The sequence below is a fragment of the Centruroides vittatus genome, unplaced genomic scaffold (assembly GCF_030686945.1).
Source record: "Centruroides vittatus isolate TY-2023 unplaced genomic scaffold, ASM3068694v2 contig_874, whole genome shotgun sequence".
NCBI classification, from domain to species: domain Eukaryota; kingdom Metazoa; phylum Arthropoda; class Arachnida; order Scorpiones; family Buthidae; genus Centruroides; species Centruroides vittatus.
In genome coordinates, this window is record NW_027122566.1 from 60,806 (window position 1) to 77,034 (window position 16,229).

Genomic DNA, 16,229 nt, shown 5'->3' on the forward strand with positions numbered 1-16,229 from the left:
TCTGATCAATATATACTGGGTTGAACGTCAATGTCTCTCGCACTCCGAAAAGTTTCAAATTGTTGCCTGAAGATAAAGGAAGACTAATCAATATTCATTATTTTACGTCACTTCTTCTTGTGTTTGTTCTATGAGGTCTTCATTGTCCGAACATAAAAGTCTTTTGTGAAAGTGTTTGTTATCTGACTTATTCGTAGTCTGAACTGTTCATTAACCAATCACCCACTGTACTGTTAAAATTTTTTAATTTGGCAACTTTGTTTAATTTTATTAGCAATATCATAATTTATATTTGATAATCATAAATATATACTATATATATTAAATTCAATGATTGGATAAATGAATTTTAAAAAATCAATAAAGATTTCAAAATTTTAAGATTTGTATATTGCAATCCAAATTTGAAAATTAAACTCAAAGAATTCATACACATGTATTTAGTACTACTTTATTAAAAATGAACAAATATTACTAAATTAAGAGAAGATTGAAAAATGCTTTAAAAAAAAAATAATAATAATAATAAGCTATAAAAATAAGCAATTATTTATTGTGTCATTGTCACAATACTGGGCTGCAATTTTTAATCATATTTTAAATTTATTTAATTTAAAATATATGCTCTCCACTTCAAATTAGTACTGTAGTGTCTTGTCACTGTACATTATACTTTTCTATTAGCAATGAAGTCATACTGGTCATCTATCTAACTCCTTTCAGGGGAAAATTTTTGAATTGAAATGTCACTTCTGGCTTGTACCAGAAGTTCATTTATAGTAAATCAGGTCCTCCTTCCCTTAAGCTTTCCATATATGGTCTTGAGTTTCATTTAGCTAGCACTGTTCTTGAGATTAAGGAAAAACAGATAAACAGACGTTGGGAATTTATAGGTCTATAAGTTTTTCAAATTGCAGCCCAATAAACTATAAACACACACCTCAAATGGTCACAGAAAACAACACACAAAATATACTTTTATAACTCTAGAATATATTTAATCAACCTGGATTATATGGAGTTATACAAAGTATACTACTACTTTCATTTGGTTATGACACAGTTTTGGATTATCAAATCTTGTACAGCTGTCATACTATATACATTATACAAAAGTCTAGAAACAGAACTTCACAACAGCGCATACCTCACACTACAGAAAACTGCCTTACTAAACACGTCCATATAATCAGGAAATTCTTAAACATAGCATCAAGTTCTCTGATCCAAAGTGTCTTCCAACTGTATGTTTTCTGTATTGCATTTTGGATATTCTGTGTGTTTATTTTGACATAAGACATGATTGGTATATTGTGCATGTTTTCTTCTTCCCCTTTGATGGGTTCATTCTTGTGTGTGACTGGATTGGATCACAGATCAGACCAATAGTATGAGTTGTTTTTCTGTTAGCATACAACTGTGCTGTCTGTAACTGTGTTATGGTTTGTAGTTACCTATACAAAAGCATTTCATTGTGTGTGAATAATTTACTTCTTGTTTTTGTAGTGTACAGGTTTTGAATCAAAATTAAAAAATCAATTATAGGTAAAATTTAAAATATCAGAATGAGAGGAAAAAACGAATGTCAAAGTTAACAATCAATAACACATCACAAGCAATATAAAAGTTAGACAGATAAATTGATTAGAATCATGTATTGGTAATTTACAGTGGAACTTTTCAGAATATTTACTAATAATAAAACTAAAAAAAAATCAACCCTATTTTGTTTTTATTTATGTTATCCAGATACATATACAGTGATTTAAAATTATTAAATAAATACATTTTAAATTTTTAATTAAAAATGTGTTTATTTAATAATTTTAAACATATTGTAAAGTATTAATGAGTGTGCTAAAGAAGCTGAAATTCACATTTCTAAAAACATTTGAAAAATTTGAAAAATGCTTTGAGTAGTAACTCAAAGCATTTTTCAAATTTCCTATAAACAATTTGTAGACTCATGTGTACTGTTATATAAATATAGCATTCAATTTAAAATAGATTAATAATAAACAATATAAAACTGATTAAATAACTTACTACAGTGCAAAATGACTCCTTAAAATATCATTAAATGTAAATTAATTACTGTAAATTAAACATATTTACAGTAAGGCAGACACTTTCGATGCCTTATCAACTTTCGATGGTAGGTTATGCGCCTACCATGGTCGTTACAGGTAACGGGGAATCAGGGTTCAATTCCAGAGAGGGAGCCTGAGAAACGGCTACCACATCCAAGGAAGGCGGATATTTACAGTAATTAATTTAAAACAGAATTGTTAAGCACAAGTGAAAAATGTCATGCTAATTTCTAACAAATTACCTCATTACATTGTGATGAATAAGAACCTAATGGATCACAATCACATGCTTCACAGCCACTACCACTAGCTATCTTCCAATAATTAGTAGCACAAATACCACAGTCTAAGCCAACAACATTTGGAAGACAAGGGCATTGTCCAGATTCAGGATGACAATATCCTCCATTTGGATCAGTTCCTAAAATACTGCATCCACATTCTAAAGAAATTTAAAAGTAATAATTATTATTATAAAATTATCAAAATCTTATTTACATAATTATACTCTATTATAAATTTTAACAGAATTTTTTGTCTATTATTATATAATCTCATTTGTGATCTGAATTTTTATTTCAATCTTTTCTTTTCTCATTAATTATAAATGACTTCAAATTCAATAATAATTATACTTATAATAGTTGTTTTCATATGCTTATTTTTGCTGTTTTCAACAGTATTTTAATAAAAAATATCTAATCAAGATACTTATACTAAACAACAACAGATCTATGATCCGGATCAATGCTCAAACCATTATTAACTTGATATTATATTTGTAATTAAATATGCACAATTTGATTTGGACAAATAATAATTATTAAAAGTACAAATTATGTAAAAGATTCACAAGTTAATTATTTAAGTAAGCAAATTACTGATGACAATCATTAATTTGCATGTACAAAAAAAGTAATCATTATATATATTAAATATACAAATACACCAAATGGATAAATTTTAAATAAATATATATTAACCTCGGCATTGTTGTCTTGTTGCATCACCAAAGTATCCTGGTTTACATTTCTCACAAAAATAACCATCTGTATTATATAAACACTTCAAACATTCTCCAGTGCGAGAATCACAATTTCCTGGTTCGGCAATATCAATATTGTTATTGCAATTACATTCCTGGCAACTCTCTCCTCTTTCAGTAGGATTTCCATAATAATTATCACTACACCGATCACATCTTTCTCCTAAACAAAATTAAAATGTTAAAAAAATTTAAAAATCAAAATATTTCATATTCTATTAATACACAAAAAAACATTTTATATAAATATCTTTTTATATATTATATATTATCATTATAAAACTTATATTATATAATGATAATATACTGTATATAATATAGAAAAGTATTAAGATTTCTCTAATAAACATGTAACATTTCTTTTAATTGGAAAACTAAACTATTAAGAATTTTTCTTTTTTTTTACTTAATTTATTGTAAATGATTATGAGAGAATATCATTTTTAAAGAGTCTAGAATTTTGCATTAACATTTATAAACAAGTTATATTCATATTTTACTACAATAATTGTAAAATATATTCTCAGTAAATAATAATTGATTAGTTTGGTTTAATATAGATTTCAAAAATAGTCCAAAAATCATTTGTTACTAGAATAGTATGATTAATTCATTTTGTTAATAAATAAATCCATAAATTATTATTACTATTATTTATAATTTCTTAAATATATATACACACACATATATATATACTTCCTATTCATAATCTAAATAGTAAAGTTAACCAAATAGTTTATGCAATCTTATAAGTTACTAAAGAGACATATGCAGCAGTACTAAATAGGGTTTGAAGTATAATACAATTAGTCATTTCTATCTATAGCTTATGAGCATAAAAGACTAATTTAATTTGAAAATTTATTGTATAAAAATTTAGCTTAAAATTCATCAATCCCTACCCTATCTTAACAATTTAGTAAAAAGTTTTTATGTAATGTAGTTTCTATCATTTGTATGGAAAAATTAAATAAATTATATATAAACAATTTTTACACAATAGAAATATAATCATGATTATATTTAATCTACACATTAAAATTTCATTCATGAATGAAATTTTATGATTTAACTATATATAATTTTCAATTCATAAATATAAAAAATAAAATTACATTAATGTAACTTTATTAACATATTCAACTACTTTCACATATCATAATCAAATTTAATAAATTCAAGTAAAAATAAAATTCTCAAGAAAATATTACATTTTGAATTGTTCACATACAATCAATCAAAGATGCATAATGAGTGATGCATGTTAAATTTATACTACAGTAGTTATATTTGTTGAAATTGTTTATTTTTATTTTATGCATACATGCACAGTTATTTATTGTTTATGTTCTGTTAGTTTTAATTAATATTATAGTTTTAAACATAGGATGTGAAAAATTCAAATCATCATATTCTAGATAATGCAGAATTCTATTTAAAATTACATTTAAAACTGATAAAGACTGATAAAAGCAGTCAAAAAACATGTTTATAATAAAGTTATGCTGTTAGAAAGTTTATTTTTGTGATTTTTGAAGTAAACAGTTTGTTTTCACTTCTACATAAAAAATAGTCATGAAAGATTAGCAGAAATCATATTGAATTTTAACAGCAAAATCTGTCTAAAACATTAATATATCCTTAATGATTGAATTATAAATTACAATTTCATTTAATCTGGACATCTAATATTATACTGACATGTTTTTCTTTAAAATAATTGTTTTACATAAATTATTTTAATAGATTTAGACATTAGATAATTTATATTCAATATATATAAAAAAATTTATACTTATATAAATTATTCAACTTTTTAATTTAACTAATAAAATTTAATGAAACATTTACAACAAATTATTTTTTAATAACAAACCTGAATATCCAATATCACAATGGCAAATAACATTTTGAGTGTGTGGATCAATTTCACAGCCTCTAGCATGATTTATTCCACTATCAATTGTTCCTGGACAAGCACATGGTCGACACGGAATATCAATTCCAATCCTTGGGTCTCCATAAAATCCTGCTTCACATCTAAATAACATAAGATTCTAATTAACTAAATATTAAATTCACATAGATAATAAAAATATACTATTTGATTACATTATTTAAATAGACAAAACAGTAATAAGCAATCACTAATTAGGAAAAATGTTATTCAAATTTACAATATAAATGAAAACATTTGTGATCTCAAGCTAAATCTGTTTATGTTAAGTACTGAAATTATAAATGTTCAAGACAGTATACCAATAAATATAGCTTTTCTGACTATTTACATCAATCTTATCACTGAAAACAGAAAATAACTCCATATCTGTCACATGAATGGAATAACATTTGATTATTTCTGTGGCTTATTTCATCAATAGAACAGGGGAAAATTTCAATTTAAATCGAAAACTATTACACAAGTTGATGACAAATGAAATACTTTAAAATATTTTTTTATAATAAAAAGTTTGTACGTCTATATTTGAGTTTGTTTCTTGTTATGACTAGATAAAAATATTCACTTAATTCATATTTAACAATAGATAATATCAGATGTAATTAACAAAATATTTTTATAATGCATCTGAATGCTACATCATGTAATTATAACAAATATACTGTACCTATAATAAAACTAAAATATTGATTATTATAAATTATAAATCAAAACTAAAACTTAATTTATAAAAGATTTAAATTTTTACAACAGATTTCTTTTTATAACTTATAATTTGCATTATGGATTTTTTTCTATTCTCAATTTAATCTAGAAATAATAAAAATAATCCATTTAAATTGGTTGAACTAAAAAAAAAAATAACTTTAAAAAGTGAATGATATAAATAAAAATAAAATTCTAAGATATTACAGTTTTGTCATTTAATGAGAGTTAGGGTTGATGATGAATTAATGATTTGATTTTATTGTCATCTATGGAAAATCAAGGAAACCATGAAAATGTGACCATTCATCTCGGTGACCACTAGTGAAGGTTTGTCTGCAGCTATCGTTATTGCTATATCAAATTAAATAAAGATATGTATGTAAAATATATCTGTATTTTACACATATTGTAAGAAACTGAGTCCGAGCTGTATTTTTATTTTCTAATTTTTGTTTTCTTTACATATATTTTGTTTTGGGGCTTATATTTAGTTAGGGTGAAGGTTCCCCACTCACCCTCTATAACGAACGAAAATGAAGAAACCAACTTACCGAATCAGACGTAGCACCACAGGAAAAATTAACGCGCCATTGCACTTTCCCCAACTTGGAAATCCAAACGGAAGTTCCGACATGAAAAGGGGGAGAACCCCACACACACTTAGCATAAGAAATCATTAAAAGGCTTAAAACAGAGACATCTCAAAAGTGTACTTTTATTTATCAGACAAAATTTTAATGTAAAAGTCTCTAGTGAATTATTGGAAATAAACTGACCAGACAACAATGAAAAAAATCTTGTTAGTCATTTAAGTATGTAAATGAGGGGGTGGTCCCAATAGTAATTGTAATGTCACCTCACAGAGTATAAAATGACAAAGCTGACGGATCAACAACGATGGTGAGCTTCTGAAGAATCGAAAGCGAGTTGAGCTGCCAATAGGATAGAAAGTGAGGTTCGAGCAAGGTGATTTCCAGATAGAGAGAATAGGAAAAGTTCATGGTGATTCGAAGGAGTTGGATAAAAAGGTTCCTAGTATTTGAAGTGACGGATAGTCATAGTTGATAAGTTTGATTGATTGTATATAGAAGTATGTCGATTTTGAATTGTAGGATTTCCAAAGGGGAATAGTAATAGATCTTAGTTGCTAAGTTATCTTATTTTTGTCAGGACTAAGAAGTTGTTAAATAAATTGTTTTTTGAGTTTATTACCTTGTACAGTACATAGTATTTTTTCTAGTTCAAAGAAAACTTGATTTGTTTTTTATTGGTGTTCTATTGTAGTTATAATTTCCAGAGCACGTGAAAGTCTAGGCCTGGCTTTCTAATCACAAACCCACATAAAGTACCCGTTGAGTTATGGTCGGCAAGTCAAACGATTGTTTCCGCACTCAACAACAGTTTTGTCGTCGTTTAGTCCAAAAATTAATTAGTACTTTACAATATCTTTTAATTATTTACTTGAACTATATAAGAAATTTTATTAATAAAATAATAAGTACTAATTCACTGCTCTTTTTTCCTCTTTCATTATTACATTTCTTTTATGATGTTATAAAATATTTACAATTTCTAGTTAAAAAAGTAAAAACTAAAATAATAACTGATTAATAAAGGAATTTCAATTTCATTGTTGACATCAGAAGTCAGTTATAAATGTTACGCATAAATGAATGTATGCACTTTCAGTATATGAAGTTAAAATTAGCATTACAAAACTTACCTGTCACATTTTGGTCCTGCTGTATAGTCTCTACAATCAATGCAATATCCTGTATGTGGATCACATGTATCTGCATGACCATTGCAGTCACATCTTTGACAATTGGGATAATTCCAAAAGCCAGGTTGACATTCGTCACACTGTCGACCATAAGTATTAGGACGGCATTTACACTGTCCACTTTGAACATCACAAAAGTTGTCCAAGGAGCCAATGCTATTACAATCACAGGCTATAAAAAATATATATATATATATAATATTAAAAATTAAAGAACTTATGATAAATTTCCAATATTTAACAAAATTAATATTAAAATTTTTTAAATATTTATTTCAAGTTTACTTCTGAAGCTTCGTAAGATAATAAGCATTCTATATTTTTAAAATAAAAATATTAATAAGGCTCCAGTTCCACATAAATACTAATACAAAAGTTACAAATAATTTAAATTTAAAATAAGTTATAAATATATAAAATCCATGTAATAAACAAAGCATTGACAAATATATCACACTAACCTTAACACACTTTTCAGATATTTTTTAACATATCACAAATGTTTTTGGTCCACCCTAGGACCTTCTTAAGGTGGAGTTCTACTACAGAAAACTCTTTACTGGTGCAATTCCATTTTATTCTGTTTCTGATGTGTTCTAATTTCCCTTTTAAATTTTAAATTTCTGACGATGTGTGCTTGCATCAGATGTTATAATGCTGGTTCATACATAGTCTGCCATGCCCTCAAGAGTTGTTTTTCATCCTTAAAATTGATTGAAAGGCCCTGGCATTCTACTTTAAAAATTTCTAATGCCTCCAAATTCCTAAGTTGGTATATATAACAAGTTTGCCAGATCATGATCGCTTGTAATTCAGGTGTAATGACATTTTCATTGGCATATACAGTGGAACCTCACTTAACAAGCAATGTTTCGCATAACAAATGACGAGGAGAGGGGCAGTCCCGGATTGTGTGCATGCTCCATCAGTCTGTGTTTAAGCCCTCGTTCCACTAGCATCTTAGTGGAACGAGGGCTTAAACACAGACTCTTGTGATCACACATTTTTTCCAAACTTGAGTTCATACATATTACATATAAACATCAACAACCGTTACATAATAAACATGCCAAACAATATGCATATTCTTGGGCTATGTAAAGGCTATAATTAAATATTAGAAATTAAATCATTTGACTAGAGGCAGGCAGTTATGCTGCCATCTTGTATTAAATTTAATAATTATAAATAATTAATTTTTAATTTAGACATTTCTCGAATTTAATTTGGAATTGGTCATTATATTTAATATGAGATTGCAGCATAACTGCTAACCTCTAGTGAAATTAATTAATTTCTAATATTTAATATGGCTTTTAACATAGCCCAAGAATTTGGCATATCAATTGGTGTGTTTATCAGATATATTATCTGTGATTTTTTTGTTTTCTCCAAATTGAATTTGCATTCATTCTGTGCTAGAAAAAAAGATGAAGAATGTTCATGCTCCTTAACAATGTATATTATATAATTTTTTTTGAATAAACATTATACATAAAATATTTGAGTATTTTTTCGGCATGGAACGCATTATCGTATTTTACATTAATTTATATGGGAAAAATTGTTTCACTTAACAAGTGTTTCGCATTACGAGTAAGATTCTGGAACAAATTATGCTCGTTAAGTGAGATTCCACTGTACAGCTAAGTTGGTAGTGTTTTTCTTCTTTTCAATATCAGTGTTTTATGCTCATGAAGGCATTATTTAAGCAATATTTTTGTAGATCTGATATATACAAGATTTCTATTGAATCTGTCATCTTTGAGCAGAATTTTATATACTCCTGGCACTCTTTCAATGTCTGCTCGATCTTTCTCATTCCTTAGTATGCCAAATACATCCAGCTTACATCTGTAAGCTATTTTTGAATTAGTATAAGTCCAATGTCTCGGTATAGAGACTGCATATGGCACTCATACATTATAGTAATATGATAGGGAGATGCATTTCACTGCGGACTATTTTCTGGAGCCCCACTCAATTGATCCTCAAGTTGGTTTTTTTGCTTGTCTGCCATTTTAGTAGAACTCCACCTGAAGAAGGTCCCAGGGTGGACCAAAACCATTTATATTTGAAAAACAAAAAACAAAAGGAAATAATAATAATTAAACAAGATTTAAAAAATAATTTTGTTTTATTCTATATTTTGTTATTTTTTTTTTATTAAATATATTTGTGTTCTATACATATCATTTATTAAATATCATTTGTGTTTATTAAATATCATTAAATATCATTCAAAACAAATATTTATTACATTAGTTAATCCTAGTAATTATTCAAGGATAAAACAATTAATTCTACTATAAATTAAATTAATATTACTGCTTTTAACAATTTTCAAACATTTTTAAAATAAATCATAAGACAAAATATATAACTGTACAAAATAATAATATACTTTAAATATAGAGTATTTATTTAAAATAAAACGTAGAAAGAATTCTAAGAAATTAATTTAACTTTTTTCTTATTTAAAAATGTTTTTAAAGTTTCTTCAAAAACACTAAATAAAAAGTTATAAAAAACTGTTTAGAGCATGCGTAGCCAACCTGTAGTCCCCAAGCTGCAGGATGTCGCCTGCCAAAAGTTCTTACCTGTACTATGTTTGATTAAATATCCAAAAACATAATGCTTGTCTCACATGATTAAAATAGATATATATGTCATCATATATCACTCATATTATAATTTTTAAAAATCTCTATAATAGCCATTGGATACAGATGGCTCAACTATAAAATTTGCTTTGTTGTCTTATGACCAAACAAATTTCACACAAAAATTAATTTGAATTCTATAAATTGCATCCAAATAAAAGCAATAAAAATTTGAAAATAAAAAAGTGTAGTAAGTTTTCTTTTTAAATGAAAAGTATACATATTTCTAAATCAATGACAAATTATTAAAAAAAAACTTATTTCAAGCTAGTGAATGCTCTTAAATTCATTGAACATAAATGTGAGTATCTCATAGTTTTAAATAAACCATTTTAACATTTATTTTTCACTAAATGTGAACATTAAATACTGAAATACTTACGTCTGCAACCAGCAGGGCCAAATCCATAAGTTCCTGGTGCACAACGATCACATTTTCTTCCAACAACATGAGATTTGCATGCACATTTTCCACCAAGCAAATCACACTGTGTACTAAGAGATCCCATTGGATCACATCCACATTCTGAAATGAAACTTTTGAGTAAATTTATTCTATAAATCTAAATTATAGAATATACCACATACAAACATATAATCTAAGATAATAAGCATTCTATATTTTTAAAATAAAAATATTAATAAGGCTCCAGTTCCACATAAATAATAATACAAAAGTTACAAAATAAATTTATATTACAGAAACAAATTTAGAAACTAATTAATATAAAGAAACAAGAATCTATTATTTACCATTGAAAAAATTCAAGAAAATAAATTAGTTTTGTTTATATAACTTAATATTTGAAATATTTGATTATTGGATGATATTGACAAATTTAATTGTCTAATAAAGAGAAAACAACACCTTTCTTAAATTCCAGCAAAAGTTTAACTATATAAGAAGGAACTATAAAAGTTTAACTATATAAGAAGGTTTAACTATATAGAGAAGGGTAGTGAACCGTCTAATTACAGATATACAGAGACGTAAACATCAACAACACAGAACTGAACAGAAAAAAACAGTGGTCATGGACTATATTCCGTTTATTAAAAGTATTGTTAAGAAGGTATCCAAAGAAAGGAACTTACGCATAATATATAGGCGCAACCCGACAGTATACCGTCTGTTAAGGAATGATAAGAGGAAAGAGAAACCAAATGAGCTAACAGGAGTGTACTCAATTCCAATCAGGGACCAACGTTTTAAATCCGATCTAGTGTACATTGGGGCCACCTTGCGTGGTTTACAGCAAAGAATAAAAGAGCATAAGCAATCAGTTAAGAGGACAGTTGACAGCACAGTCCTAGCAGCATTTGCTAAGCAACAGGAGATCACGGTACACTGGGATAGTGCTTCCATCATAAAAGCCACTAGATCTAAACAGGCCGTTAGACATTTGGAGAAATTAGAAATATATAGGGCACAATTAACATCCCATTGCATCAACCACAGGGACGCAGATGGGCTATCGTCTGCTTGGAAATCGTTCATTGGATAACGTAAGATTGTGATATTATATATAGTTTGTCAAGAATCTGCATTTTTTGTCAAGAATTTGCATTTTTTACCGTTTATCGGTACATCGTTTTTGCATAGTCTGCGCAATCACGAGAATTCTTTCCATTCTCGTGATTTTGTAAATTTGAATTTGGTTCGTTCTTTTTGTTTTTTTGTTCGAGTAACTGAAGAAGACTGATGAAATCAGTTGAAAACGTTTTTATATAGTTAAACTTTTGCTGGAATTTAAGAAAGGTGTTGTTTTCTCTTTATTATACCAGTTCCAGTAGGTTTGTTATTCATTTTTATTAATTGTCTAATTATTTAAAAAATAAAAATAATTAATGTGCAAAACTTTTTATTAAAGTAAAATTATTATTATTTTAAAAATAAAATCATATAAATTAGATTAAAGTGAATAAAAGCATTCAAATAATGCATGTTTAAGAGAATCCTCTATTTTATCCTCTGTTTTAGTGAATAATCACTAAAACAAAGAATAATTACTTGAAATTTCACTCTCATTATACAAGATATCCGATGAGAGATATTACAGCTCTTAATATTTATTCAAATTATTTGATCAGATTGGTCTAACAAGCTGTATTCTTTATGTTATAATACTAATCTGAAAGATTAGTTGGTTAACAATGTAGCCTTTTGTCTTTTAAGAGTAAATAAAGCTGAAAAATGTCATAATGAAAATTAAAGTTTTTAAAGCTTCCATTATACATTTTCACTAACAGGAAACATTACTATCATCAATCTTTCTTTAGATGCAATTATATCAAATATGAAATCACAATCAGTAAATCTTTTAATCACAATGTGAAATCGGTATTGGTTAGGAAACTTTTAAAATTAAAAAGATTTAAATTTTGAAATTTTTATTCAGTTTTCTAAAAATTTGCTTGAAATGTTATGAAAAAAATTGAGTATATAATGAGAACTAAATGAAGTAAGATTAGATCAAATTATTTGAAAAATTTTCAAAATTTTTCAAATAATTTGATCTAATCAAAATTGAAAATCAAAAATGGGATTATTATTTTTTTCTTATCAATTAAGATCATACCTTTGAAAATTCTAAATTTTAAACTAAACTAGTCATATTAAAATATGAAATTGGTTGTTGTTATTAACACACAAGAACCTTTTTATATCCCAGTAAGAACAAATTTAGTTAAAACTGTTTTCGACCATACTCATGGTCTTCCTCAGGCTTTTGACCAGTACTGTTTGAATATGGAACGAGTCAAACAACACGTTTAAAATTATTTTATATTTCAAAATATTTAAAAGTTAGAAAATAATTTTTGGCCGTATGCACTACAATAGTGACAAAAATATCACCACATCATCACAAATAAATAATAAAATGTAATTAATGGTGTATAAATGGTAACTACATGCTAGTGTTGCTCTCGTTCTTTTTCATAGCACCATCTCCATGCAGACGAAATATTAGCAGCATTCTTTGCATTAATACAGCTGCCAGCCAGGCTGGCTTTGTATATTTCTAATGCTTCCAGGTTACAAATATGCTCGACCTGACCTTTTTACCAATTTGGCCTTATGGAGGTCGGCTTGTATTTCAGGGTCTGTGGTGTAGGTGGCTAGGATGGTGGTATGCCTTTGGTTGGCGATATCATAAGCATGTTCCTGCATCCTTTTGTTTAGTGAGCACTTTGTGGATCTGATATATACTAGATTACACCGGACTCTGTGGTCTCTGAGAGGAACCATATAGACACCTGGTGCCCGACTTTCCTCAGTCCTGTCTTTGTTGTTGCACAATAGCCCATATACTGTGCTAGACCTCTTATAGGCAATCTTTGTTCCTTTATGGGTAGCAATCTCTTTATAGATAGAGCTTAAGTGTTGGTTGTATCGCATCACCGTGCGTGGTAGGTTTATGCTGTGATTATGCGTGTCGTTGAGCTTTACCTGTGCGTTGTGAGTATGGCGCGCAGTTAGCAGGTTGGTATATGTGCGTGATAAGTTATGTATCATGCCTCTACTGTATCCGTGCTTTACTGCTATGCTTTCAATGCACTTCAATTCTGGCAGAATTGAAGTGCATTGAAAACATAGCAGTAAAGCACGGGTAAAATAATTTTAAACATGTTGTTCGACTTGTTCCATATTCAAACAATACTGGTCAAAAGCCTGAGAAAGACCAGAATATGGTTGAAGATGTTAGTTTTAACCAAATTTGTTCTTACTGAGATATAAAAAGGTTCTTGTGTGTTGAGTATCCTTCCCAGTGATTATCCAAGAAGTGGTTTTATTTTGTTATTATTATTCATAATTTTAGGAAGAAAACATTAATTATATTAATTTCTACATTAATAGTTAGTTAATTTATTTATGATAAAATTGTTCTTGTAAATTAAAAATGTCATTATATTTTTATGTAAAATAAGTTTGATACTTTTATTTCTAAATTTCAGAAATTGTAAATGCAATCAGAAAAAAATAGAGACCAAAAAGTATAATAAATTAGGATAATTCATAATTATAAAATGTGCATTAATAAAATATATCATAATCAGTAAAATTTTTATGTATAATCTAAATATCAATGAATTTATTTAAAAATATAATAATGTTTTTATTTTCCTGTTATAATATTATTATTATAAAATAAATAAATAAAAATATTTATCAATTTTGTCAAAAATTTTTCTCACAAATAACAAATTGATCAAATTACACTGCACAGTTTGGAAAAAAACTGTAAATAAACATTTTAAAATATTATTTACAAAACATAAATATATAAAAAAAAACATTATTTACCATATGCTTCACCATAAACATAAAATCCAATGCTATACAAGTATTTTTTGCAAACGTCATGTGGAACTGGTCGAAGAACATTATAATATGCTGAACCACAACGCAAACGTTCATATTCCTGTCTTCTATAATCATTTATTGGCGTCCCTTGAAAAAATGGTATACTGTCTGCTCGTGGTATAAGAACAACCTATATGTGTTATAATTACCAATTAAATTACTCTTTCAAAATTTGTTTTCTACATAATTTATAATTTACAAATGAAACAAATAATAATAATAATTATTATTTTGTTGGGTTAAGTGAGATATACTCGGTTAACACCAGTGGCTGTGTACTATGCCGGACCAAAGTCAAGGCATAGTAACCAAAACAGAAATTAAAGAAGTGTATCAGTGTGTGTGTCTGTATTCAGGAATTTTCTCACAATATGACATGTATTCAATATAGTGGCCTTCTGTAGTGTGATGTATGTGTTTCTATTCAATTGTAATGTGCCCAGGCTTTTGTGTAGTGTGTGTGGTATGACACCTGTAGAGGAGAGAACAACAGGTACAATAAGCACCTTATCCATCCTCCACAGATGCCTTATTTCCTGGGCGAGTTCTGTGTACTTGCTAATTTTTTCAGTGCATGCGTTTTGTATATTGTGAGTGTTTGGAATGGATATGTCTATAATGTATGTGATTTTATTGTGTTTGTCAATGAGTGTGATGTCTGGTCTGTTGTGGTAAATTGTTTTATCTGTGATTATGGCTCTGTCGTAGTACATTTTGTGCGTGTTGTTTTCCAATACTGTCTGTGGAATGTATTTGTAGTATGGTTTGTGGATGTCTACTAATTTGTGTTTCTTTGCAAGCTCTTGGTGTATTATATTTGCTACTTGATTATGTCTGTGTAAATAATCTGTCTGTGCCAAGAGCTTGCAACCAGAGGTGATGTGTTGTATAGTTTCTGGCATGATGTGACATTTTCTGCATGTGTCATTTGTGAGTGTTGCATCTTTGAGTATGTGTTTTCTGTAGTTTTTAGTATTTATGACCTGATCCTGTATGGCAATCATGAATCCTTCCGTCTCCCCAAAGAGGCATCCCCGAGCTAACCAGCTGTTTGACGCAGTTTTGTCAACAAAATCCTGGGCCAGATCGTAAGGATGCCTGCCATGGAGTGCCTTTCGAGCCCACGATTGCTTAATGGTGTCTATGCTTTTTATATGTTGTGTTGTGTCCATATGATGTGAGTGTAAGTTTAATGGTGTGTTATTCGAGTCTGCTAGAGTTACTGCTTTATGTAATTGTGATGTTTCTTGTTTTTTGTAGAAAAACTCTCGCAGTGACTGTATTTGTTTGTAGTGAAGGTTAACTATGTCAATCAGGCCACGTCCGCCATCTTTACGTGGAAGGGTTAATCTTTCTGTGGCGGATTTAGGATGATGTTGTTTATGCTTAGTAAGTGTTGTTCTTGTTTTCCTTTGGAGTTGCTCAAGATCAGTGTGAGTCCAATGTATAACTCCAAAAGAATATGTGAGTACTGGGATGACATATGTGTTTATTGCTTTAACTGTGTGTTTTGCATTTAATTGTGTTCTGAGAATAGCATTTAACCTACTTTGGTATTCTTTAATTAATCTTTGCTTTATTTGTGTATGTTCTGTTAGTTTGGCCTGTTGGAAT

At 28.1% G+C, this 16,229-nt stretch overlaps 1 protein-coding gene across 1 annotated transcript in view; it reads right to left on the reverse strand.

Moving 5' to 3' along the window:
* LanB1 (laminin subunit beta-1) overlaps positions 1-16,229 on the reverse strand; it is an 80,057-nt gene that overhangs the window by 18,784 nt on the left and 45,044 nt on the right. The window contains exons 15-20 of the mRNA XM_067279435.1: positions 14,556-14,745; positions 10,632-10,775; positions 7,527-7,758; positions 5,012-5,175; positions 3,074-3,298; positions 2,333-2,532 (exon numbers count right to left, since the gene is read on the reverse strand). Coding sequence (XP_067135536.1) covers positions 2,333-2,532; positions 3,074-3,298; positions 5,012-5,175; positions 7,527-7,758; positions 10,632-10,775; positions 14,556-14,745 — 1,155 coding nt within the window. The remainder of the gene's footprint in view (positions 1-2,332; positions 2,533-3,073; positions 3,299-5,011; positions 5,176-7,526; positions 7,759-10,631; positions 10,776-14,555; positions 14,746-16,229) is intronic.